Source organism: Salvia miltiorrhiza, chromosome 7 (genome assembly GCF_028751815.1).
Source record: "Salvia miltiorrhiza cultivar Shanhuang (shh) chromosome 7, IMPLAD_Smil_shh, whole genome shotgun sequence".
Taxonomy (NCBI): domain Eukaryota; kingdom Viridiplantae; phylum Streptophyta; class Magnoliopsida; order Lamiales; family Lamiaceae; genus Salvia; species Salvia miltiorrhiza.
In genome coordinates, this window is record NC_080393.1 from 227,810 (window position 1) to 255,392 (window position 27,583).

Below are 27,583 nucleotides of genomic sequence, written 5' to 3' on the forward strand. Positions count from 1 at the left end.
TAAACCCAGTTTCACCAGATTCGCATTTGGAGTTCAATGGTTCAAAAAAACAAAAGACTAATAGCCAAGATTGGATTTTTATGCAGTGGTTTCACAGAAAAAAGGAAGATGAACCGCACCAAAAAAAAACTTTAAAAATATAGAGAAAGCTATTCATAATAAATTCAGGTGAGTTCATCAAATGGAGGCAACTCGCTTATCATTCTCTCGAAATCCAAACAAAATTCCGGGCGACAAAACCGGAGGTTTGTGAGAAGCTCCAGCGGCGGGCTAAAATGTCGAAGGCGTCAGAGGCTTTCCGGCACCACAACGTCCGGCGTGAAATCCCACGAAGGAATCGATTTTGTCAGCGTCATTTTTCGGCACCATCGTGTCCGGCTCCTAGGTCCACGAAGGAATTGAATGAGATTCAGCGTGGGTCGTCAGATGGATGTGGGGATGAACTCCGATTTGGGGTTTCAGAGGATGTTGTTCAAAAGTGTTTGGCAAACTAGGATTTTGCCAAAAGAATGGAAGAAATTGGGGATGGGTCGTTCGAAATGAGGGAAGAAATTGGAGTTATGCATAGAATTAATTAAGTAATAAGATTAGGATTTAATTAAAGAATTAAGTATGATGTTTATCATTTATTGTGGTGGGCCCATGAATGGCAAATAAAGTAAATATGAAAGTCAAAGGAGGGTAAAATTGTATAAAAAGTGAAATAGGACTCTTTTTCGTGGACAAAAAAAAGAGGGCAAATAGGACTCTTTTTCGTGGACGGAGGGAGTAGTAGTGCAAACTAATATATCGATTATTAAAATAAATTAATATTTTGGGATATCTTAATGCTTTTGATATTTCTATAATTTGAGTTAACTTGTTTGATTTATATATATCTCGCTAAAAGAAGTAGATTTGAGAAATTCTGATTTAATCAAAAAATATACTTATACTATCAATATCATGAAACTATCCTCTTTAAAAATATTACGATAAATAAATTCCCTTAAGATATTATGCGATTCCAATTATGAATTTGAGTTCTGCAGACCATTTGAAGTTCTATATCCCACTTTATGTTCCATAATCATATTTATTTAGTAATACATGTCAATTAAAATCCATCATATTAACTATAATTTGTATTTTTGTAATAAATTAAAAGAGAGTGATTTAAATGCGTCAAGATGTATATCTTATATAAAAAAAATCTTTTTAATTTTTAGAGCGTACGTGAAGATCTACATGAATTCATCACTTTCCATACGTATTCCAAATTCATAAATGAGGAAAATTTTAATTTATTATTATTTCCAAGTGAACTCATACGGTTTCAAGTGATCATTTGCCTGCTCGCGAATTCGAAATTCATAAATGACGAAAATTTTAATTTATTATTATTTTCAAGTGAACTCATACTGTTTCAAGTGATCATTTACCTTTTTTTTTTTTTGAAGGGATTCAAAACAGCACGTAAATTAATGTCACACGTTGCGTGTCATAATCCTATCTTTTTAAATTATTCATCGTATATTTTCCTTTTGACCCCATAAAGTAATTGATTGTATTGAAAAAGGTAATAAAATATCATCAGATTATCCATGCAAATACACGATCTCGAAGCTTGCTTCAAAATGGTGGGTCCTAATGTGAATCGGATTTATTCTCCACTAGATATGTTTTTTCTTTTACAAGACGAATTTCTACGTCTTGATTTTCTAACTCATTTTCCCAAATTATGATTTAGCGCATAATATATACCTTTTCAAATTGGATTATTCATAAACTTGCATCTTTGGATAACTATTATTAGATGCATATCTATTTGATGTTTCCCTAAGTATGATTACAAAATAAGTGACGGTGAATTATTTATATAATATGTCAATATGCTTCAAACAATGGCAAATACCGACACTCTTGAGATCATTTGTCCTACAATTTATTGTATCTCACTCTTAATTTCTCTATTTTATTTATTATAAAAATAAAAAATATTATTATATAATAAACTCTAATTAATATTTCTCACTAAAAATTAATTTTTTTAAAAAAAATACTCTAATTTTGAATTAATTAATCAAATAATCCATTATTAATTCAATAAATATAAAAAAATTAATTATAAATCTTAATTGGATGAGTGAACCCTTAATAATTATCTTAAAATTATATTAAAATATAATAAATTAATATTGAAGAAAAAGTAATTAAATTTTATAAAAAACTGAGAGTGAGACATGATGGAATACCGTAAAATATTGTGGGACAGACAATCTCATTTGATATTGACACCTTAATGTGTTTCGTGATCTAATTAAATCTAGGTATATGGTAATGAAATATTTATTTCTCTAACACTTGATCGATGATTTAAAGAATCTACCGTGTATTTTAAATTAAAGAACCAAAACACTAAACCTTGTACATTAGTTTAGATTACGTACTTACATCACTTAATTAGAATATGAATTAGAATATTTGAAAGAGTTACTAGCTAGCTAGTATATATAAATATATAATAATCTTGGGGTTCCATCATGTCTTTCGGTTTTTCAAATTTATTTAAGAGTTACTAATTTATTTCTCTAATGGTACTAATAGTGACGTCATATATATATGTACCTAACCCGTGCGCAAACTCGAGTTCAACCTGAATTCGATCCGCTCTATTTAAGGACAAAACAGTCCTAAAACATTAGAAATGGCCAGAATTTGTGTTTTTTCAATTAATAGCCAAATATTGTGATTCATTCTTCAAAATGATCATGCGAGTATATTGTTTCTTTAAAAATACGACGTTCCATATTCATTTTCATTTCTAACTAAGCAAGAAATGTTTCAATAGAATATCATTCCTATATAATTTCCACTTCTAAAATGACATAGAATATTTGACAAAGAATATTCATGTTCCCCAAGAAATGTTTTTAATTAATTAATTTGGACACTGTACGGACCTGTTGCTTACCAAAGCATCGTTGAATATAAAGGTTCCTCATTTCAACCTTTTATCTCTCACGCACACCTTTGAACTAAACTCGTAGAAATTCATAATAGGCAACAACTCTATTCGTATTTTTCATTTAAGCACATCCAAGGTAATCACAAACGTCATCAACCTCCTAGCTATATATATAAACCAATAATCACATTACACCTTAACAATCTTATTTGCATCAATTAAAAACCCCATCAACCCAAAAAAAAAAAAAAAAAAAGAAACTTGGAATCCAAGCAAGAAATATGGAAGGTGCATCGAGTTCAAGAGGCAAAGGCATGCAAGAGAAGGAGGAAAAGAGGGAGGAAGTTAAGTACCGCGGCGTGAGGCGGCGGCCGTGGGGGAAGTTTGCGGCGGAGATCCGCGACCCCACTCGTCAGGGGGCGCGGCTGTGGCTCGGAACATTCGACACCGCGGAGGAGGCCGCGAGGGCCTATGACAAAGCGGCCTTCAAATTGCGAGGCCATCTTGCCATCTTGAATTTCCCCAATGAGTACTACTCTCAACTTGCTATTCCGCCCTATAACCCTAATTTTACGTCGTCTTCGTCGTCGTCGTCGTCGTCGTCGCGTCGTAATTCGTCGCACGACAAGATTGAGCTGGAGTATTACGATGACAGCTTGTTGGAGGAGCTTCTTGGATCTTCCGACAAGAAGAAGAAGAACTGATGATTTGAATCTTGATCATCCGTTTGAGCTTTGTTTAATTAATGTGGTAATTGAACTCTGTTTTTATGCGAGTTTATCAAATATATATGTGACGAACATCTTGAATTTCCAGCTTTGAGTTTTTTTGATGGGATAAAATGAAGGGTTAAAGTACATATATATTCACCCCTGAAGTCGACACCCCTAGAGCATTGGGCTCCCCAGACTCGGTCGTGGCGCGTTGACCTCCCTGAACTCTCGGAAAAAAGGTGCAAATGCACCCCTGAACTCTCGAAAAAAAGTGCAAATACACCCCTGAACTCTCGAAAAAAGGGTGCAAATACACCCCTCCGTTATTTAACGGAGGGGTGTATTTGCACCCTTTTTCCGAGAGTTCAGGGAGGTCAACGCGCCACGACCGAGTCTGGGGAGCCCAATGCTCTAGGGGTGTCGACTTCAGGGGTGAATATGTACTTTAACCCTAAAATGAATGCTTAAACAAACAGAAGTGTTGTCTAAAAGTTCCATGCACTGTTAGATTCTCTATTGTAAAAGTAGTATTGCGTCTCATATAGTCATATATATTTGATTTGACTAGAGTCAAGAATCAGTGAATATTTGCATAGTCATGACTCATGCACATGCGCAGTGTAAAGTGGATGCTCGGCTTTTGCAAGGTTTCCTTATTCGCGATTAAAATAAAAGGGTTTCTGTTACTTCCTAAATGTTTTTGTTTTTTTCCCCTTCTAAGATTTGCGACAAATGAAGGTTTCAGAACCTCGTACTTATAAATAATAAATCTGATGGACGACAAAGCATAGTTTGTTGGTAAGACGCTTCTCTTTTAACCAATAGGTCGGGGTTCGAATCACCTAGAAAGCTGGAGTGTGAGTGTTAATTTTTCTTTTCTTTATAGGTATAACAATTTTTAAAAAAATAAATAAATAATAAATCTGATTTAGTTGTCTATTAAGGGGACGTAATGTATTAGTATTACGTCTCTAGCAGGGGCGGATCCAGGATTTGCCGATAGGGGGAGTGAACTTGAAGGTATTTCCCGAGAATGAGCTGGATCGAGTGTTACGATGACATGAAACACAGATTAAAGTCAAGCCTCATTAAAACTTTTTCGGTGGAAACCCAAATGAAAAAACACATATTTAAGTCTCTAGTTTATGAATTTAGGCCCAACAAATTATGATCTTAGAATGTAGAGAGAACATAACTTAGCTCAAGATTGGAAACTACTGCTGAAGATCTGATACAACTAGACATAGGGATGCTTATGATCGTTTCATGATTGAATTTTCTTAAATGTTAATTAACCTCTTTTACAAAATTAATCAACGTGGCAGCCTCGTATATTACATATGTAAAATTGTAATTGAGGCTTAGAATAAAAAAAATCATAAAATTTCATCTGATCCCCTAAGAGGGCGTTTACTTTGAAGGATTAGTTTTGATAGATAAAAATAGTAAGGCTAATCATTTGGGATATCTCAATGCCCTTAATTATTTCTATCATTTGAACTATTTTTGCTTGATTCTTATTCCTTTAAAATGGTGGGATTGGAGAAATCCTATCCTTAAGGATAAAAATACTCAATCATGCATCTTATCAATCATGCAAAATAAACGAACGCCTCCTAAGAGAACTTATTTTCGATTTTCATACAATTCATTTCAGATCTCTCAGAAGTCATTGTTGCAGTCGATCCTTTGTATCATAAAAACAGTATTCGAACTCCATTTAGTTGTTCTCTTTGAGTAATATTTTTATGGGAAAACTTTCAAATTAATAAACGATGGAGAATATTTTTATGAGTTTGACATATAATCGTATTTTTAAGCTTTTTGGATTTGAGGTTTTTGAAAATATAGTATTTTGATGTATGGTACATCGATTTTGGTTGAATGATGATGGAGAAATTCATCAGATGGGATCATCTGTCCCACTATTTTGTGTGTATCATTGTATATCACTCTTAATTTATCTATTTTATAATTGTATTTTATAAAAATAAAAATATTATTATATTATGAACTCTAATTAATATTTATCACTAAAAATTAAAATTTTAAAAAATTATATACCCTAACTTTAAATTAATGAACCCAAATAACCAATTACTAATTCTGCTGAAATGAAAATTTATTAAGAGAAAAAAGAAGAACAAAAAAAAACCCTTAAAGGCAAGGGCCGAGCCTCGTTAATTGGATGTTGATTGTCTTTTTATAATATTAAAGTATAATAAATTAAAATTGAAGAAAATATAATTAAAAATTAAAAATTATAATAAATTAATAATGGTACACGGTGGTACACACAAAATAGTGGTACAGATCTTGAAAATAAGATTTCGCAGTCCCTATATATAACTAGGATTTGAGTTCCAATTGCAAAAATAAAAAAATAAAATATATAGAGATTGTATGTTTAATTGCCAACTTTTAGAAATTAAATGGTGTTGAAATTACAAAATAGGTTATAATTAATTACAAAATAGGTTATAGTTGGTGATTCATATGGCATTTTTCCTATTTAATTAACCTACTAATTAATCTTTAAGTCCCATTAAGAACTTGGCGTAATTAATTATTTATTGATTTGAACTTCTATAGCTTGAATTCACATTTTTGTACAATCAACGTTTATAAATAACAAGGACCGGACACTATCACCATTTCTTTTGATACGTATATTTGAAGCTTTTTAGGAAAAGATTGATGTCGTCATAGTAAGACTCAGTCACTCAAAAATCATATAGCTAGTACTCTCATTTATATATTGACTTATCCGACAGTTTAGAAAGAAAAAATTAAATAAACTTCAGCTATTTACTTTCCACTTCTTGAAAGGCAACGAGAATCCCTTAATAAAATACTATGCAGCTTAATTATACGCACTCTCTTTGGGAAAGGTTTTGAGTTCAATCTTATACGCATGTGGTGATATTCTTTTTTTTTAGGTGGTGTTTTATTCCCGTCTACGTGCGGTGGTATTGTTTGGTGTTGAGGTCCCACACACAGGGCGTTTCTCGTCTGCCTGCGGTGATGTTTTTCCACCGTTGGGTGATGGTGAGGTCCCGTCGGCCTGCGTACGGATTACATAATTTATTATATATTCAAATACCTCTTGTAATTTAAAAAAATATATATTTAAACATATTCTTAAATATGGCATAAAGGCTTTTTGTAAAGTTGTTGGATAAAAAAGTTACTGGGAAGGCTAATTATTCACATCCACATATATAAAACAATATATGCATCATGATCAGATTTGTCGAATACTATTAGATATTCTGAATCTTCTGTTAATTAAGATTATGACCAAATTAAATTATTTAGAGAAAAAGAAAAGCGAATTAGTGCTCAAGATGCCAATCTCAAGTATGGTTATTCTCGTAGGAATCGTGCATTATTCATTTGGTCAAAATGGGATAGAATTTTCAAATGTGTAAAGTATGTATTGCATCGACTGATAATAGTCGTCAACTTAAATTATTAAATTTCATTTGACAACAAAGCATAATTCGTCTTGGCTTTAACTGTATGGTAGAAAGCAATACGATTCCCTTAATTATTTATATAAAATTCCAAATGTTTATTAAACGTTAAATGTTTTATATTCGTGGGCAATGAATCCAAGAGTTCGTAATATTTGAAATATGTCAAACACAATTACACATTCAACTACAAATGCTCCTATATATACACATGAAGCCACCAATTTATGTCATGTAACAAATTAAATTATAGTTAGCTTTCATTATTTTTTCTTCTTTGGAACAAAGAATGAAGATTAGCTAGGGTACCTAATTACTAACTCATTTACAAATTATTTAGGATTTTAAATAATACTTTAACGATTAACGAGAAAATTTAATTTGTGGGATGAAAAAAATTGAGACATCTTTAATTTGTTGGAGTAAATTTTAGAAAAATAACTTTGTACGGAAATTAATTGGAGGCATACACTATTACACTGTAAACAAATTTCAATGTCGGCACCCCACGCCCAAAACAGTGTCAAACTCAGAAAAAACATAATGAGCTAGCAGCAATGATGTGATTAAAATTGTACTAAAAAACATGGGGTAGACAAGGGAGATTAAAGAAACAACTTGTTTGTTCCTATTCGTTAGGTAGGGTTGGTATACTTATTAAATATAGCTAATTGTTAAAACATGAACATAATTTTTAGTATTTTTAGAAAGAGGACTATATATTACGGAATTTGAAGATAATGTATAGTTTCCATTCTTTACATCTATACTCCTATTTAACACGTCAAAATAAGGACTATAACTTCCATCACGGCCCGAAATCGGAGTTAATTATAGTCCTCATTTTAAAATTTCGGAACATATCTAAAAATACTGAAAGTTACGGTCCTGTTTTAACAATTAGCTCTTATTAAATATAACTTAACGCTAAAATTAAATTATTTAATAGTATCATATTTATAAAATACATAAATTAATAAAATTACAAGTATAGTGATTAACTATTAGTTTTTGATACATAAAATAAAACCAAAATCGAATTAGTGCCCTCAATTTCCTTTAACAAAATACCAGTACGCTCTGCCCCATTATGTGTGCAGATCAAGTCGACTCAAACGTACCCTAAACCCGATCTATTCTTAACCCATAATTCGTATATCCGATTCAAATTCTGATCCAAACCATGACTCAAATCCTGACACATGACCAAAACTTGATCCAAACCTAACCAAATCTATGTTCGGGTCGGTCAGAGTCGGGTTCGACCCGCACACATAGTACGGTGGAGAGTGCGGCTTACAAAAAAATCGAACCATGCAATTCAATTAAATATATATTTGGAATGATTTCAGAATGATCTCATCGGTTATAAGTTTGGTTTCTTGCACTACAAGAAAATTCACTTTTAAAGACATTGAAATGTGTCTTAATAGATTACCTATAACCACATTTAATCTATCCCAACACAGATTTTAAGTGTCGCGTGTATCAGTGTAGCTAAAGCTTAAATATGTAAGCAGACACATGTAAGTGTTGCGATAAGTTCGGGAAAATCTGCTAGGCTCACATAAATGTGGTGATAGCCTATCAATTACCACATTTTCGTTTGCCTTCAAAAGATATTCAAATATTTTGGGATGTTTTAATACATTTATTAATGCAATTAATTTTATTAATGGCGTCAATTTAAAAAGGTTATTTCATGGAATTCTAAGATTTATATTTTACATTTTATAGTTTCAATTTCTATTGCATAGCTATATAATTGGAAATATAAAAACAATAACAATTAAGCACATCAAATACAAAAATAAAAATTCCCTAAAAAGATTTCTAAACATTAAAAAAATCATATATAAATAGAAAAAAAAATGAACGAATACCAAAAATTTGGAACAAGATGTACATCACTTCATTTCCTTTTCATAGTAGCACTAATGGAACAATCTATTTTAAAAAATATCTAAAATTTCAAAGAAAAAACAAGTACATGTAGCTTAAAACTGATGACACATTGCACTCTTCTTCCAGCCATGGGTACCTGACTTCTTATCCACCTTATCGAAATCCTCATTTATGGAAAGAACAAATTACTTCACATTGTGTACCACCTTCAAACATATAAATAATTAGACATGAGCCTTTAGACCCCAAGTTTGTGCATAAGATCTCGAAAACTCCAACCCATGTCTTTAGTTAATACATCAAGCACCTTCTTCCTACGAGACTCTAACCCATGTCTTTAGTTAATATGACAAGCACCTTCTTCCTGGTACCAATAAGGATTGCCATCCTGAAAACAAAAAATTATATGAAAAACATTTAAAGTAATGTTAGAAATTAGATAAAAGCATAAAGAGATAGATGTAATCTATTATTAAGAAAAGAAACCAGAGTGATAGAGGTACTCTATACACATGAAAGAGTGAAATGATATACATTAAGTTATAAATGAAATCGGCCAGAACATGTTCTAGAAAACCTACCATTGCAACTTCACCTTTCAACATAGTAGGAAAGCCTTCTACAAATCCAAATATGATCTTGGTTTTGCCCAATACTTGTCTTTTTGGAATACCATTGCCTGTAGTCAAGAGAGGTGATCATGAAAAGTAAGATAGTCTCTTGCCATATAAACATAAAAATGAAAGCTAATCAAATACTAAGCTTATCTTTAACAAATGGCTGTTGTGATCAAAGAGCAACTGCAAAAGTAATTCTGAGAAACAGGGAAATAACTATCAGAACAAATGCTAAACAAAAGAAGCAAAGAATAGTTATAGCATGAATTATAAGGCCCTACGTATATTCAAGTGACCACACTCCGATCCATGGCCATCTAATTCAACTTATGTACCTTTATATTGTAATTGTGAATATTCTACAAGAATTAATTCAGCTAAGATATGAACACATAACAATAACAAAATTAATCCTACTGCAATGAATAGCTAGTTGCCTCTCCCTTTATCTTGCCAACTTTTATGCCTGCAACTCTATCATAGGTTAACTATTTTCACACTGATGATAACTTACCGCCATGTTCTGCTCGAGTCGACTCAACAACAACTCCATCTAGTGTCCATATTGTACAGTGATATATAACCTGCAGAAAACAGTAATATATATTAAATTATTTTCATTCTCCACACAAGAATTCCACGAGCTAATATAGACAAAGTTGTGCAGCAAAATCAATAATACATCTAAGAATAAGCATATGCCAACAGATTTTGTCATTTTATTTTCTCAAAAGCCACCACTACAAAAATCAGCAGAGTATAATCAGAATGTAGCATTTACATCACAAAATACCAGCAACGAGCATACACATAATAATAGAGAGAGTAAAAGAAAAAATGGAGAATTGTTCTATATCACCCCTTACACTTGACTTCCAAGAAATTCTATAAAACAATATAGCATATACTCTGATGATATTTCTCTTTTCTTGGCCTAATTAATAGATTCAAGTATCACAATAATCACAACAAGATCAGATACAAATAACTAAAATTAAAAGGATAAAACCAACGCATGATACATTAAGGGCTCAATTCTACTTAGATATTAGTATTCATGGTATTAAAAATTATGAGCAGAGTATAAAACCAAAAATATATCAGGACAAAATGAAATTAAAGGTAGAATTCCATTCACCTGATACCAATAACAATACTTCGTTATTAATAGGGTACAACAAGTCAATCGAATTTGTCGCGGCTGAAGTTGTCGAACACCCATAGTCGTTGTGCCCCCTTCCATGGCCAACCCCGGCGGGAACGTTAATACCTCCACCGACTGCCACATTCGTCGTCTATTGGTCATTGTAGACAATTGAATTGCCGACCGTCGAAAGAGTTGCGGTCTGAACTATAACACTTCGCCCTTTGTTCACCTTGCCTTGTTACGTTCAATCCAGAAACCCTTTACCTTTTTAACCAATTCCTAAATCTGGTTATGTAATGAAAGGGTTGAAATTAAAGAATCTATTGGTGTTGGGTGAATCGAATTGACAAGAGTTTGGTGAATTTTTCGTTGTTCTGTAGGTAAAGAAATTGAAGAGAAAAGGGAACCTCCTCTAAACACTTTGCTTTTGGAAACAGAGGCATGGCAGAAGCAGTTTTTTTTTTTAAAGAAAAGAAAAATAAGATGAAAAATTTATAAATTTGGTGGGATAGTTCGCGCTGGAACTTTCACTCAATATTTTTTCATTTTCTTTTTTATCATTTATTTTTTGTTCATTAATTTAAAGGTACATCTCTTTTCCTGTTCAGCGGACGTGTTGCAATGTCATAATTGACTAACTATTTCCACACAAGAAGTTTTTATGTTGTAATAGTTAATCACTTATCGATATGTAAAGCTTAATGTCGTAATATATCTCCTATCATGACATGTTTCATATAATGTCATAAAAAGGGTGTAGCTATAGGCCATTTTTTTTGTAGTGTTGGAGTTTTCGGCTCAGCTTTCATAAGGATCGAAAGTGCCAAAATAATTTTGCTAATATGGCGACTTCCTAAATCCTAACATAAATTGTGATAATCGTGTGTAAGAATCCTCTTTGAAAAAAATAAAAAAATAAAAGTAAAAATGTAAGAAAACTTTGGTCAAAAAGATTGAAAGAAAATATTTTGATTAGTCTGACTAGTCTTTGTAAAATGGTGGTTACAAGTAAAGCCAAAATTCGGTCTCTTTCTGTGCCCAGCGCTTGAGACTTTCAACTCAGTTTGTTGTTTTGCCTTTGGAATATATATTCAAAATTCAGAAAAATAATTGGAAAGAGAATTTTAGCTGTGCATAGAATGAACCCAATTATCCCAGTACATTCGTCAGTGGCTAGCTATTATACACGTCATCAATAATTTTATTTATTTATTACATAAATAAATAAATAAAATTAAAAAAATATATCACGATGGACTCGAAACTAAGACCTCAAACTTAGGACATGCATTAGCCACCTGCCACTAGACCTATACACGCACACAATCAATAAAATTATTGCATCAAAGTAAAGAGGTGAATAAATATATGCCTCAAATCAATAATATAAATATTACTCCATCCGTCCAGCTTCAAATGACTCTATTTCTATTTTGGGTTGTCCCACTTCAAATGACTCAATTCCATTTATAGAAATATTTAACACTACTTTTTGGATGGTCTCACCACCACTTTACACCTTTATCACACATTCTTTAATCTCCGTGTCGAAAAATTTAGGGCCATTTAAAGCGGGACAGATGGAGTATTTGGTAAGATACGATGGTAATTAATTAATGTAAGACGAGACGTCATCAGCAAAGTGAGTTCACACCAATTTGGACCAATTTGTTTACCTACTTCACCACGTGAGCCTCTCGTCACTAATTCTCAAAAACAAATACTATTTGATGCTTTGGGAAATGATAGAAAAGACTCGAGTCTCAAATGCCAAATGTGGCAATTAATAGAGTCCAAAGCCACCACATTGACCAGCCCAGATACACTGCACACCAAGTTTATGGTCTAAAATGGAATCTTCCATCCACGTGGCCTCACATCTCCACCACACGATCCTCCACGTCGGAACATTCCAAAACACATATAAAACGCCACATCACTTCAAACCTCATTACACAACACCACAACACAAAAACAAAACATATAGTAAGCATGGACAGAGAGATCAAGTACAGAGGCGTGCGGAAGCGGCCGTGGGGGAAGTACGCCGCCGAGATACGCGACTCCTCCCGGCAGGGCGCCCGCGTCTGGCTCGGGACGTTCGACACGGCCGAGGAGGCCGCCAGGGCCTACGACAGCGCCGCCTACTCCATGAGAGGTCACTTGGCGATTCTCAACTTCCCGCAAGAGTATAACTTGCCCAGCAGCTCCTCGCATTTCGCTACGTCGTCGTCGTCGGGCTCCGGCACGACGCAGGGGAGGGGCGACGATCGTGGGAGGCAGGTCATCGAGTTCGAGTACTACGACGACAAGTTGCTCGAGGAGCTTCTTGAATACAATGATCAATCTGGGAAGAAGTGGAGTTGAAGCATTCAACTCATGTATTAATCACCTATTTATTTTGTGAAAATGTGCTTAATAACGCCTTATTAATTAAAAAGGTATGATCCATGTGCTTTCTCTATATATACCCTTCGTCCGCGATATCATTTTCACATTGTGAACGACGCAGGTTTTAAGAAAAAATAGTGGATAGTAGTAGATAATAGTGGATATTGTAATGAGTGGAGTTGGGCCCCACAATAAAGGTACTTTTTGATGAAAATATAAGGTTAAAATTAAGAATAAAGTGTTATATGGACTCTGCAACTATAAAATAAAAGTGCAAACGATATCGCGAACGGACCAAAATGACAAATGTGGAAACGATATCTCGGACGGAGGGAGTATATGTTTTCAACTTTCGTAGTAATGTGTGGCCGATAAATTAATTTATTGTTATATTCTGGTTACGATGTGCATCTAAGAGTGATCAAAGAATCATAGCACCCTTCATGCATTAAACAATTGTAGTATATATATGAAGATTATTTGTTACTATGTAAATGTACGTACTGCCTCGAAATTGCATGAAAATCACATTTCGAATAATTAAATAATATTTTATATGTCCTATTAGTAATGTTCCAGTTATTATATTAGGACGTCCCATTACTAATGTTCAATACGCTTTTTAGTAAAAAAATTAAAACATTATTAACGATGGGTCCAACTCACTTAATATATACATCAACTCACTTAAAATAATTCTCATTAACAACATTTTTTCTTAATTTTCAAGCTCAAAAGTGATGGGACATGTAACACCCTAATCTAATTAAGGAGTTAAATATAAAATTTAAATAAATATTTAATGCGGAAGTCTTTTGAAATAATTTAAAACTCACTTTTAAAATAAATATTTTCGAAAATAATTTTAAGAAAAAGAAATCTTTAAATAAAATTGGTTTTTAAAGCACTTTTAAAACGATTTATAAGATATCAAAATTTTCAAAGCATGACATGAAGATGTCAGAAAAATAATTAACTAATTAATAAAACTTATACTAAGGAAAAACTCTAAATATAAAATAATATCTTTTTAGCAGCGGAAAATATAACAAAATAAAATCTTTATATAATTAAAATTATGTATGTATCCATGTATATATTTTCGTAAAGATATAAATTCTTAAATAAATATTTGAAATGAATTTAAATATAAATTAAACAAGTCATGACATTAAAATAATATAACAACATTTATTTAAATAAATCACACACAAATCTCAAATAGTATAAAATTTCAGAGTTTACATAACCAAAAGATATAACATGAAATAACATAATATGTTTTAAGAAACATTTATTTTAAATAGATTCGACGCGCCCATTCGACTCTCCACGCGCCTCCGATATCAATCACCTGAAACTGTTGAATATGGGATGAGCATACAGGGTACACTCAGTGTGGGAACATGCAATAATTGTCCATGTTAATAAAATGGTAACACATATTGTCATAACGTAACATAACTTCCATACGCACTGTGGCAACTCCAAGGACTTTAATGTCCCGGACCCTATATATGGATCCCTGGCGACAATATAATGGTTGCAACCCTGTAACGTGAAATCGCATTGTGGCATACCAAGGACGGTGAAGTCCTGGACCAATTATGCTGGCCCCTAGCGATAAATATTTTTACAACACATACGGTAAACACATAATATTAAAATGGACAAATATTAACCACGTGCATGTACTGAAATAAATCCCACACCTGGAAATTTAACTTGAACTTGAACTTCAACTTGAATGCTAACTTGAGTAATACAATTAAAATTCATATCCTAGTCGCGCCGCACCTAGTCAGATAAATTCAAATAATAACATATAAGGGCCTATTTGAACTTTAAAATAATTTAGATTATTGGATCATATAAAAATAATTGATCTAATAAATTTAAGTAATAAAATATATTTTCTTAAAAAAAATATGGGTGGGTTGATATTTATTTAATTAAAACTTGAGTATTTGATTTATAAAATTCTTAATCCATTAAATATAATAAAATGAAATAAATAATGAGATGCATGTTTCTTTAAAATTTGGATTAGTGTAAAAAAATACCAAGTCCAATTTAATTAAAAGAATTATGCAGCCCAAAGCAAAATAAATGCAGCCCAATTACTTAATTAATCTGAGCCCATTCCTAAGCCCATACTAACTTTTCCTAATTAAAACCCCCAATTCACCAACACATAACACATACGCAGCCTCACATCTTCATTCTTTCTACCGCTCTCTCTCTCAGCCGTTCACTCGGCCTCCTGCTGCCGCCCCGGACGGCACGCCGCCGCCGGAGGCCGGCGGCTCTGCCTCCCCCTCCCGTTTCCTGTAACACCCTAATCTAATTAAGGAGTTAAATATAAAATTTAAATAAATATTTAATGCGAAAGTCTTTTAAAATAATTTAAAACTCACTTTTAAAATAAATATTTTCGAAAATAATTTTAAGAAAAAGAAATCTTTAAATAAAATTGGTTTTTAAAGCACTTTTAAAACGATTTATAAGATATCAAAAATTTCAATAATGTATTCAAATATAAATCTTGATTTTTAAATCATAAATTTAACAACTTTATTTTCAAAGCACGACATGAAGATGTCAGAAAAATAATTAACTAATTAATAAAACTTATACTAAGGAAAAACTCTAAATATAAAATAATATCTTTTTAGCAGCGGAAAATATAACAAAATAAAATCTTTATATAATTAAAATTATGTATGTATCCATGTATATATTTTCGTAAAGATATAAATTCTTAAATAAATATTTGAAATGAATTTAAATATAAATTAAACAAGTCATGACATTAAAATAATATAACAACATTTATTTAAATAAATCACACACAAATCTCAAATAGTATAGAATTTCAGAGTTTACATAACCAAAAGATATAACATGAAATAACATAATATGTTTTAAGAAACATTTATTTTAAATAGATTCGACGCGCCCATTCGACTCTCCACGCGCCTCCGATATCAATCACCTGAAACTGTTGAATATGGGATGAGCATACAGGGTACACTCAGTGTGGGAACATGCAATAATTGTCCATGTTAATAAAATGGTAACACATATTGTCATAACGTAACATAACTTCCATACGCACTGTGGCAACTCCAAGGACTTTAATGTCCCGGACCCTATATATGGATCCCTGGCGACAATATAATGGTTGCAACCCTGTAACATGAAATCGCATTGTGGCATACCAAAGACGGTGAAGTCCTGGACCAATTATGCTGGCCCCTAGCGATAAATATTTTTACAACACATACGGTAAACACATAATATTAAAATGGACAAATATTAACCACGTGCATGTACTGAAATAAGTCCCACACCTGAAACTTGAACTTTTGAGTTTTGAAAATTAACTGCAAGAATTTAAAGTTCACGTCCTAGTCGCGCCGCACCTAGTCAGATAAATTCAAATAATTAACATAAGGGCCTAATTGAATTTAAAATAATAATAATAATAGTTTAAATCTTAAGAATTTATTATCATAAAATCATTTGGAAAAAGTTGGTCTAATGAATCAAATAATAAAATGCATGCTCTTATTAAAATTTGGGTTAGTGTTCAAAAATACCAAGTCCAATTTAATTAAAAGAAAAATGCAGCTCAAAGCAAATTAAAATGAAGCCCAATTACTTAATTAATCTGAGCCCATTAAATCCAGCCCAAGCCCAAGCCCAATACTTCCATTTTTCCCAATTTAATCACACTCCCATCACACACACACACACAACTTACGCAGCCCCCCCTCATCTCCCTCTCTCGGCCCTGCTCCCTCTCCTCTTCTCGGCCTCCTGTCGCCGCCCCGGACGGCACGCCGCCGCCGGAGGCCGGCGGCTCTACCTCCCCTTCCCATCTCCTCAACCTCTCTTCCTCTTCCCTCATCTCTCGCTCCCCGTTGACCTCTCTCCCTCAACTCTCGTCTCCAGCCTCTCTCTTTCTCTCTCGGCCAGAAGGCCCTCGGCGAAGCCGACGCCGCCCCCCCTGCTCTGGTGAGCAGCCAGCCGTCACCTCCAGCCCGACGTCGCCTCCCCTTCTTTCTCTCTCTTCCTCAGCCGAACAGCCATCGGCGAGGCCGAAGCTGCCGCCTCCTTATTCCAGATCTGGCGCCCTCTCCTTCCTTCGGCCAGCAAAAACGGCTGCCGTCGCCGCCGCCATACCAGGCAGCAGCAGTTGGCAGGCCGCCGCCGCCGCCTGCCTGTTCTATGCCACAAACTCCCATTTCCAGTTTCTTCTCCTATTTTTCCCTTTCTGTGTAATTAATAATATCTCTATTCTATTTGATTATGCATATGCTGTGTAAAACGAAAGATTTGTGAAAGTTTTGTTTTTGCATAAAATAATTGATGTACTAAAATGAAATTACAGAAGAAATTAAAGTTACCAGCTGAAAGTGGCAAAGCTGAAATTTGTAGTGAGAGTGGCAGATTTGAGTTATTTTGTGAAAAGAGCAAATGGAGAATTCAGTTGATGGTTTATGATTCGAAGCTGATGGAATGAGGATGATACAATTAGGTTTAAATAGATTGAATTTACTCGTTCGTCAACTACTGTGTGAAAGAAATCAAAGTTTGCTGCGGTAGAAATTAAAGTTTGAAATCAAAGTTTGTTGCTGTGTTGATCAAATCTTACGTGCTGCTGTGTTTATCAAATATTACGGAAAGAAATCAAATTTGGTTAGCTGAAAGAAAGATACACGTTAATCTCATTTTCATTTCAATAAAAAGTTAATTACACAATAATTATATATATATATGGGCTTGGAATGTATGATAAGTAAATGGGCCGGTATAATGTATATAAGCTTAGATTAAAAATTAAACAAGGTCCAACATATATTAAATTGCAAATAATAGTATTTAAGCCCAAATTAAAGTAAAATTAATTGAATATAATCTTCCATTTCCATAGATATAATCTATAGTTCGAAATCATACATCTAACTAGGGGCGCGATTAGATAATTCATGACATAGACTAAAATTTGAATAACCTCACAATTTAAATATAAAATGCTTCAAAATAATTTAAATATGAAATAATTTAAAACAAAAATTTAAATGAATTATTTGGTTTCGGGCTGTCACAACCCTACCCACTTAAATAAAATTTCGTCCTCGAAATTTGACAATTCATAGTTGCAATAATCTTCAACATAATAACTTGAATACTGAACTTGAACATTTTCTCATAATAACTTCAATCATTGCAGCAAATTCACTATACTTTCAACGTAAATAATTTATACTCATCCTCTTGAAAAATATTTGAAATATCTTTACTCATAGCTGCAATAATCTTCAACATAATAACTTGAATACTGAACTTGAATTTTCTCATAACAACTTCAATTATTGCAGCTAATTTCATAATACTTTCAACGTAAACAATTTATACTCATCCCCATAAAAAAAATACTTTGAAATACATTTACCTTGAAGTCAGAGCACGTAGAGGTCGAATGGATTTCTCACACATGACTTTTAAAAATTTTAAGTAATTTTTTTTTATACGTAAAATATTTTGCAGAGTCTACAGGAAAGTAGACCTGCTCTGATACCATGCTGTAACACCCTAATCTAATTAAGGAGTTAAATATAAAATTTAAATAAATATTTAATGCGAAAGTCTTTTAAAATAATTTAAAACTCACTTTTAAAATAAATATTTTCGAAAATAATTTTAAGAAAAAGAAATCTTTAAATAAAATTGGTTTTTAAAGCACTTTTAAAACGATTTATAAGATATCAAAAATTTCAATAATGTATTCAAATATAAATCTTGATTTTTAAATCATAAATTTAACAACTTTATTTTCAAAGCACGACATGAAGATGTCAGAAAAATAATTAACTAATTAATAAAACTTATACTAAGGAAAAACTCTAAATATAAAATAATATCTTTTTAGCAGCGGAAAATATAACAAAATAAAATCTTTATATAATTAAAATTATGTATGTATCCATGTATATATTTTCGTAAAGATATAAATTCTTAAATAAATATTTGAAATGAATTTAAATATAAATTAAACAAGTCATGACATTAAAATAATATAACAACATTTATTTAAATAAATCACACACAAATCTCAAATATTATAGAATTTCAGAGTTTACATAACCAAAAGATATAACATGAAATAACATAATATGTTTTAAGAAACATTTATTTTAAATAGATTCGACGCGCCCATTCGACTCTCCACGCGCCTCCGATATCAATCACCTGAAACTGTTGAATATGGGATGAGCATACAGGGTACACTCAGTGTGGGAACATGCAATAATTGTCCATGTTAATAAAATGGTAACACATATTGTCATAACGTAACATAACTTCCATACGCACTGTGGCAACTCCAAGGACTTTAATGTCCCGGACCCTATATATGGATCCCTGGCGACAATATAATGGTTGCAACCCTGTAACATGAAATCGCATTGTGGCATACCAAAGACGGTGAAGTCCTGGACCAATTATGCTGGCCCCTAGCGATAAATATTTTTACAACACATACGGTAAACACATAATATTAAAATGGACAAATATTAACCACGTGCATGTACTGAAATAAGTCCCACACCTGAAACTTGAACTTTTGAGTTTTGAAAATTAACTGCAAGAATTTAAAGTTCACGTCCTAGTCGCGCCGCACCTAGTCAGATAAATTCAAATAATTAACATAAGGGCCTAATTGAATTTAAAATAATAATAATAATAGTTTAAATCTTAAGAATTTATTATCATAAAATCATTTGGAAAAAGTTGGTCTAATGAATCAAATAATAAAATGCATGCTCTTATTAAAATTTGGGTTAGTGTTCAAAAATATCAAGTCCAATTTAATTAAAAGAAAAATGCAGCTCAAAGCAAATTAAAATGAAGCCCAATTACTTAATTAATCTGAGCCCATTAAATCCAGCCCAAGCCCAAGCCCAATACTTCCCTTTTTCCCAATTTAATCACACTCCCATCCACACACACACACACAACTTACGCAGCCCCCCCTCATCTCCCTCTCTCGGCCCTGCTCCCTCTCCTCTTCTCGGCCTCCTGTCGCCGCCCCGGACGGCACGCCGCCGCCGGAGGCCGGCGGCTCTACCTCCCCTTCCCATCTCCTCAACCTCTCTTCCTCTTCCCTCATCTCTCGCTCCCCGTTGACCTCTCTCCCTCAACTCTCGTCTCCAGCCTCTCTCTTTCTCTCTCGGCCAGAAGGCCCTCGGCGAAGCCGACGCCGCCCCCCCTGCTCTGGTGAGCAGCCAGCCGTCACCTCCAGCCCGACGTCGCCTCCCCTTCTTTCTCTCTCTTCCTCAGCCGAACAGCCATCGGCGAGGCCGAAGCTGCCGCCTCCTTATTCCAGATCTGGCGCCCTCTCCTTCCTTCGGCCAGCAAAAACGGCTGCCGTCGCCGCCGCCATACCAGGCAGCAGCAGTTGGCAGGCCGCCGCCGCCGCCTGCCTGTTCTATGCCACAAACTCCCATTTCCAGTTTCTTCTCCTATTTTTCCCTTTCTGTGTAATTAATAATATCTCTATTCTATTTGATTATGCATATGCTGTGTAAAACGAAAGATTTGTGAAAGTTTTGTTTTTGCATAAAATAATTGATGTACTAAAATGAAATTACAGAAGAAATTAAAGTTACCAGCTGAAAGTGGCAAAGCAGAAATTTGTAGTGAGAGTGGCAGATTTGAGTTATTTTGTGAAAAGAGCAAATGGAGAATTCAGTTGATGGTTTATGATTCGAAGCTGATGGAATGAGGATGATACAATTAGGTTTAAATAGATTGAATTTACTCGTTCGTCAACTACTGTGTGAAAGAAATCAAAGTTTGCTGCGGTAGAAATTAAAGTTTGAAATCAAAGTTTGTTGCTGTATTGATCAAATCTTACGTGCTGCTGTGTTTATCAAATATTACGGAAAGAAATCAAATTTGGTTAGCTGAAAGAAAGATACACGTTAATCTCATTTTCATTTCAATAAAAAGTTAATTACACAATAATTATATATATATATATATGGGCTTGGAATGTATGATAAGTAAATGGGCCGGTATAATGTATATAAGCTTAGATTAAAAATTAAACAAGGTCCAACATATATTAAATTGCAAATAATAGTATTTAAGCCCAAATTAAAGTAAAATTAATTGAATATAATCTTCCATTTCCATAGATATAATCTATAGTTCGAAATCATACATCTAACTAGGGGCGCGATTAGATAATTCATGACATAGACTAAAATTTGAATAACCTCACAATTTAAATATAAAATGCTTCAAAATAATTTAAATATGAAATAATTTAAAACAAAAATTTAAATGAATTATTTGGTTTCGGGCTGTCACATTTCCTCAACCTCTCTCCCTCTTCCCTCAGGTCTTGTCTCCCTCTCGCTCCCCGTCGATCTCTCTCCTCACCGCACCCAGCTGCGGTCGCTCCGACGACCTTTGCCGACTACCAGATCTGGCGTCCTCTTCCTTTTCCGGCCGGCAGAAACGGCCGCCGCCTCCCCTTACCCCTCTCCCTTCTCTCTCCTGGCCGACAGCAGCACCACCATCGCCGCCCCCGCGTCGACAGCGGCGCCGCCCAGCCGCCTCCTTCCTCTGTCCGACCAAGAACAGCACCGCAGCGGCCAAGGCCATAGCGCCGCCGCCCCTGTCTCCACCTCCGTCGGCCGCCGTGGCGCGCAGCTCCGGCGGTATTACTGCTCCACCGTTTCCCCTCTTCTTCCCTCTCTCTTTCTGCCTCCCCTATTTCTATTTCCTTTTTCCATGTAATATATAAGATCTATTCTATTTGATTTCTTATAAATGATAGATTTGATGATGTATGCATGTATGAATTTATAAAAACAAGAATTTTGTGGGAGTTTGGTTGTTTTCTGTAAATTGAAAGAAAATAGAAATCTTTGCATATGAAAATAAACTATACAAGTTTTTGAGAATTACCTATGGAGATTCGGCAGTGGGAAGGAAACAGGATGAATTATAAAAGACTTTTTCCTGTTGGATTTTGTTGGGTATTTGCGATGAAGAAGATTAGATATACATATATATACTGGATTGAAATATCGTGGTTGAGGAGTAAAAATCGAATTTGTGAATTTGAGTATTCGTCAAAGATTTGAAGTGTGAAAGAAATCCTACTATGGAAGGAAAAAAATCAAGATTTGAAATCAAAGTTTCGCTGCTGTGGTTGTCAAATTTTACGGAAAGGGAGTTTGATTAGTGAATAGGTGTGTGCTTGTGATTTTTCTGAATATATATAGAATGTTCAGAGAAATACTTGTAGTTGTAGAGATGTAAAAACAGGAAATGATAAATTGTACTGAAATAGAAATTTCATAGATTGAAAATTAATACCATGTTGATTGTTCTGCAGTTAGAGAAAAAAACTTGGTTATCTCGAAGTATAGTTTTTGCTTTGTAAAATTTGCAGAGATGGAGTAGAAGATGTATATATATATGATGAGCATAAAAGTGGCTAAATGAGAAAAATAGGGCGGATAGATATCTGATAAGAAGGAAAATAGGAATTGCTGGTTTGGATACTTCTTTAAACAAATGTAAATAAATAAAGTAGGAATTGGTAATTTGCAGATACGAAAATAAGGTATCCAAATCCTTGAAATCATTAATAAACTATAAATGTTGAAACTTGAATAATTGTTTTAAGATCACTGCAAAAGAATTTGGCACATTAATAACAATAAGCACACTTAAAAAATTATGAAACATTTTATTCTTAATCCAAAAATTAATATAATGTCCATGATAAATATATTTAAGTAAATAAATTTATTTAGGCCCAAATTTATATAAAACTTTATTTCTATAGGTATAACCTAGAATTTAGAGTCATACATCTAGCTAGGGGCGCGACTAGATAATTCATCACAAACTCGACTCATAGATTTATATTTTTAATATCTCGAAAATACAATAAATTTTCAAATAAAATTTGCAAAGGTAGTAAATGGTTTTGGGCTGTGACAAACCTACCCACTTAAAAGAATTTCGTCCTCGAAATTTGACAATTCATAGTTGCAATAATCTTCAACATAATAACTTGAATACTGAACTTGAACATTTTCTCATAATAACTTCAATCATTGCAGCAAATTCACTATACTTTCAACGTAAATAATTTATACTCATCCTCTTGAAAAATATTTGAAATATCTTTACTCATAGCTGCAATAATCTTCAACATATAATTTGAATACTGAACTTTCTCATAATAACTTGCATAATGAACTTGAACTTTCTGATAATAACTTCAATTATTGCAGCAAATTTCAACATACTTTCAACGTAAACAATTTATACTCATCCCTAAAAAAATATTTGAAATACTTTTAAAATACATTTACCTTGAAGTCGGAGCACGTAGAGGTCGAATGGATTTTCTCACACATGACATTTAAGAATTTTATGTAAAATATTTTGCAGAGTCTACAGGAAAGTAGACCTGCTCTGATACCATGCTGTAACACCCTAATCTAATTAAGGAGTTAAATATAAAATTTAAATAAATATTTAATGCGGAAGTCTTTTGAAATAATTTAAAACTCACTTTTAAAATAAATATTTTCGAAAATAATTTTAAGAAAAAGAAATCTTTAAATAAAATTGGTTTTTAAAGCACTTTTAAAACGATTTATAAGATATCAAAATTTTCAAAGCATGACATGAAGATGTCAGAAAAATAATTAACTAATTAATAAAACTTATACTAAGGAAAAACTCTAAATATAAAATAATATCTTTTTAGCAGCGGAAAATATAACAAAATAAAATCTTTATATAATTAAAATTATGTATGTATCCATGTATATATTTTCGTAAAGATATAAATTCTTAAATAAATATTTGAAATGAATTTAAATATAAATTAAACAAGTCATGACATTAAAATAATATAACAACATTTATTTAAATAAATCACACACAAATCTCAAATAGTATAAAATTTCAGAGTTTACATAACCAAAAGATATAACATGAAATAACATAATATGTTTTAAGAAACATTTATTTTAAATAGATTCGACGCGCCCATTCGACTCTCCACGCGCCTCCGATATCAATCACCTGAAACTGTTGAATATGGGATGAGCATACAGGGTACACTCAGTGTGGGAACATGCAATAATTGTCCATGTTAATAAAATGGTAACACATATTGTCATAACGTAACATAACTTCCATACGCACTGTGGCAACTCCAAGGACTTTAATGTCCCGGACCCTATATATGGATCCCTGGCGACAATATAATGGTTGCAACCCTGTAACGTGAAATCGCATTGTGGCATACCAAGGACGGTGAAGTCCTGGACCAATTATGCTGGCCCCTAGCGATAAATATTTTTACAACACATACGGTAAACACATAATATTAAAATGGACAAATATTAACCACGTGCATGTACTGAAATAAATCCCACACCTGGAAATTTAACTTGAACTTGAACTTCAACTTGAATGCTAACTTGAGTAATACAATTAAAATTCATATCCTAGTCGCGCCGCACCTAGTCAGATAAATTCAAATAATAACATATAAGGGCCTATTTGAACTTTAAAATAATTTAGATTATTGGATCATATAAAAATAATTGATCTAATAAATTTAAGTAATAAAATATATTTTCTTAAAAAAAATATGGGTGGGTTGATATTTATTTAATTAAAACTTGAGTATTTGATTTATAAAATTCTTAATCCATTAAATATAATAAAATGAAATAAATAATGAGATGCATGTTTCTTTAAAATTTGGATTAGTGTAAAAAAATACCAAGTCCAATTTAATTAAAAGAATTATGCAGCCCAAAGCAAAATAAATGCAGCCCAATTACTTAATTAATCTGAGCCCATTCCTAAGCCCATACTAACTTTTCCTAATTAAAACCCCCAATTCACCAACACATAACACATACGCAGCCTCACATCTTCATTCTTTCTACCGCTCTCTCTCTCAGCCGTTCACTCGGCCTCCTGCTGCCGCCCCGGACGGCACGCCGCCGCCGGAGGCCGGCGGCTCTGCCTCCCCCTCCCGTTTCCTCAACCTCTCTCCCTCTTCCCTCAGGTCTTGTCTCCCTCTCGCTCCCCGTCGATCTCTCTCCTCACCGCACCCAGCTGCGGTCGCTCCGACGACCTTTGCCGACTACCAGATCTGGCGTCCTCTTCCTTTTCCGGCCGGCAGAAACGGCCGCCGCCTCCCCTTACCCCTCTCCCTTCTCTCTCCTGGCCGACAGCAGCACCACCATCGCCGCCCCCGCGTCGACAGCGGCGCCGCCCAGCCGCCTCCTTCCTCTGTCCGACCAAGAACAGCACCGCAGCGGCCAAGGCCATAGCGCCGCCGCCCCTGTCTCCACCTCCGTCGGCCGCCGTGGCGCGCAGCTCCGGCGGTATTACTGCTCCACCGTTTCCCCTCTTCTTCCCTCTCTCTTTCTGCCTCCCCTATTTCTATTTCCTTTTTCCATGTAATATATAAGATCTATTCTATTTGATTTCTTATAAATGATAGATTTGATGATGTATGCATGTATGAATTTATAAAAACAAGAATTTTGTGGGAGTTTGGTTGTTTTCTGTAAATTGAAAGAAAATAGAAATCTTTGCATATGAAAATAAACTATACAAGTTTTTGAGAATTACCTATGGAGATTCGGCAGTGGGAAGGAAACAGGATGAATTATAAAAGACTTTTTCCTGTTGGATTTTGTTGGGTATTTGCGATGAAGAAGATTAGATATACATATATATACTGGATTGAAATATCGTGGTTGAGGAGTAAAAATCGAATTTGTGAATTTGAGTATTCGTCAAAGATTTGAAGTGTGAAAGAAATCCTACTATGGAAGGAAAAAAATCAAGATTTGAAATCAAAGTTTCGCTGTTGTGGTTGTCAAATTTTACGGAAAGGGAGTTTGATTAGTGAATAGGTGTGTGCTTGTGATTTTTCTGAATATATATAGAATGTTCAGAGAAATACTTGTAGTTGTAGAGATGTAAAAACAGGAAATGATAAATTGTACTGAAATAGAAATTTCATAGATTGAAAATTAATACCATGTTGATTGTTCTGCAGTTAGAGAAAAAAACTTGGTTATCTCGAAGTATAGTTTTTGCTTTGTAAAATTTGCAGAGATGGAGTAGAAGATGTATATATATATGATGAGCATAAAAGTGGCTAAATGAGAAAAATAGGGCGGATAGATATCTGATAAGAAGGAAAATAGGAATTGCTGGTTTGGATACTTCTTTAAACAAATGTAAATAAATAAAGTAGGAATTGGTAATTTGCAGATACGAAAATAAGGTATCCAAATCCTTGAAATCATTAATAAACTATAAATGTTGAAACTTGAATAATTGTTTTAAGATCACTGCAAAAGAATTTGGCACATTAATAACAATAAGCACACTTAAAAAATTATGAAACATTTTATTCTTAATCCAAAAATTAATATAATGTCCATGATAAATATATTTAAGTAAATAAATTTATTTAGGCCCAAATTTATATAAAACTTTATTTCTATAGGTATAACCTAGAATTTAGAGTCATACATCTAGCTAGGGGCGCGACTAGATAATTCATCACAAACTCGACTCATAGATTTATATTTTTAATATCTCGAAAATACAATAAATTTTCAAATAAAATTTGCAAAGGTAGTAAATGGTTTTGGGCTGTGACAGGACATTACTAATGGAACTGGGGGAGTACCTAATGCAGAGAAATGTCGAGAAAAAAAAATAAAAATAAAAATAATGAGATGAGAAAAGTTGAAAATGCGATGCATAAATGCAGAAACTCAAAGTCTGCGGGCAAAATAGATAAGTGGGGCAGAGTATTGAAGAAGAAGCAAAATATTTGGACCAGCTGAGTTTGATCGTTGGGCCCTCTTGTCATTGTTACATTTAGGGCTATAGAAGAAAGTAGCTGCGACGACTTGACTTCTAAATGTATTGTTAGATTATAGAGGCACACACACACCCGTGCATTTTAAATTATAATCAAAGATTAATAAATCATAATTGACAGTTGATGAATTATAATTAGATTTAATTAGAATAGATGCACCGTGCATTCAAGCAAACACAAAATTTTGCCTAAATTATACTCCATCCGTCCCATAAAATCATGCATAGTATGAGACAGCACGAGTTTTAAGAGATCATGTAAAATATAATGTAAGTACATAAATGGTCTCACATTGATTGTGTTGTCTAGTGGCATGATTATTACTACTATAAATGAAGTATACATATTTTTATAGAACGAACGAAAAATGAAAACTATGCATATTTTTATGGTACAAATAGAGTATGTTTTG

The 27,583-nt window shown here is 33.4% G+C and overlaps 4 protein-coding genes and 2 long non-coding RNA genes across 8 annotated transcripts in view; 3 read left to right on the top strand and 3 right to left on the bottom strand.

Moving 5' to 3' along the window:
- Positions 1–27,583, top strand: part of LOC130991235 (cryptochrome-1) — a 71,648-nt gene that overhangs the window by 26,787 nt on the left and 17,278 nt on the right. The gene's annotated exons all lie outside the window — the stretch shown is intronic.
- LOC130991247 (ethylene-responsive transcription factor ERF098) lies at positions 3,050–3,758 on the top strand. Its single transcript, XM_057915357.1, has one exon. It carries the CDS (start codon positions 3,229–3,231, stop codon positions 3,649–3,651), a length of 423 nt encoding a protein of 140 aa, XP_057771340.1. The 5' UTR covers positions 3,050–3,228; the 3' UTR covers positions 3,652–3,758.
- Positions 9,001–11,312, bottom strand: LOC130991248 (uncharacterized). 3 transcript variants are annotated; one of them, XM_057915359.1, is made up of 5 exons: positions 10,797–11,312; positions 10,173–10,242; positions 9,623–9,720; positions 9,349–9,429; positions 9,001–9,247 (listed from the first exon to the last, which is right to left on the bottom strand). In XM_057915359.1, exons 1-4 carry the CDS (start codon positions 10,962–10,964, stop codon positions 9,379–9,381), a joined length of 387 nt encoding a protein of 128 aa, XP_057771342.1. In that variant the 5' UTR covers positions 10,965–11,312; the 3' UTR covers positions 9,001–9,247; positions 9,349–9,378. The 3 variants fall into 3 exon arrangements, 2 of the variants coding, with proteins under 2 accessions (XP_057771342.1, XP_057771341.1); XM_057915358.1 differs by having other exon boundaries at positions 9,006–9,429; positions 10,797–11,306; XR_009091110.1 differs by having other exon boundaries at positions 9,007–9,429; positions 9,623–9,855; positions 10,797–11,306.
- On the top strand, positions 12,748–13,273 carry LOC130991249 (ethylene-responsive transcription factor ERF095-like). Its single transcript, XM_057915361.1, has one exon. The coding sequence runs from the start codon at positions 12,798–12,800 to the stop codon at positions 13,170–13,172; it is 375 nt and encodes a 124-aa protein (XP_057771344.1). The 5' UTR covers positions 12,748–12,797; the 3' UTR covers positions 13,173–13,273.
- Positions 16,009–17,888, bottom strand: LOC130991251 (uncharacterized). The gene is made up of 3 exons (XR_009091112.1): positions 17,609–17,888; positions 16,550–16,621; positions 16,009–16,197 (listed from the first exon to the last, which is right to left on the bottom strand). It is a non-coding gene; the product is annotated as an uncharacterized LOC130991251 (long non-coding RNA).
- LOC130991250 (uncharacterized) lies at positions 18,343–26,364 on the bottom strand. Its single transcript, XR_009091111.1, has 5 exons — positions 25,899–26,364; positions 24,685–24,769; positions 22,182–22,608; positions 19,813–19,884; positions 18,343–19,460 (listed from the first exon to the last, which is right to left on the bottom strand). It is a non-coding gene; the product is annotated as an uncharacterized LOC130991250 (long non-coding RNA).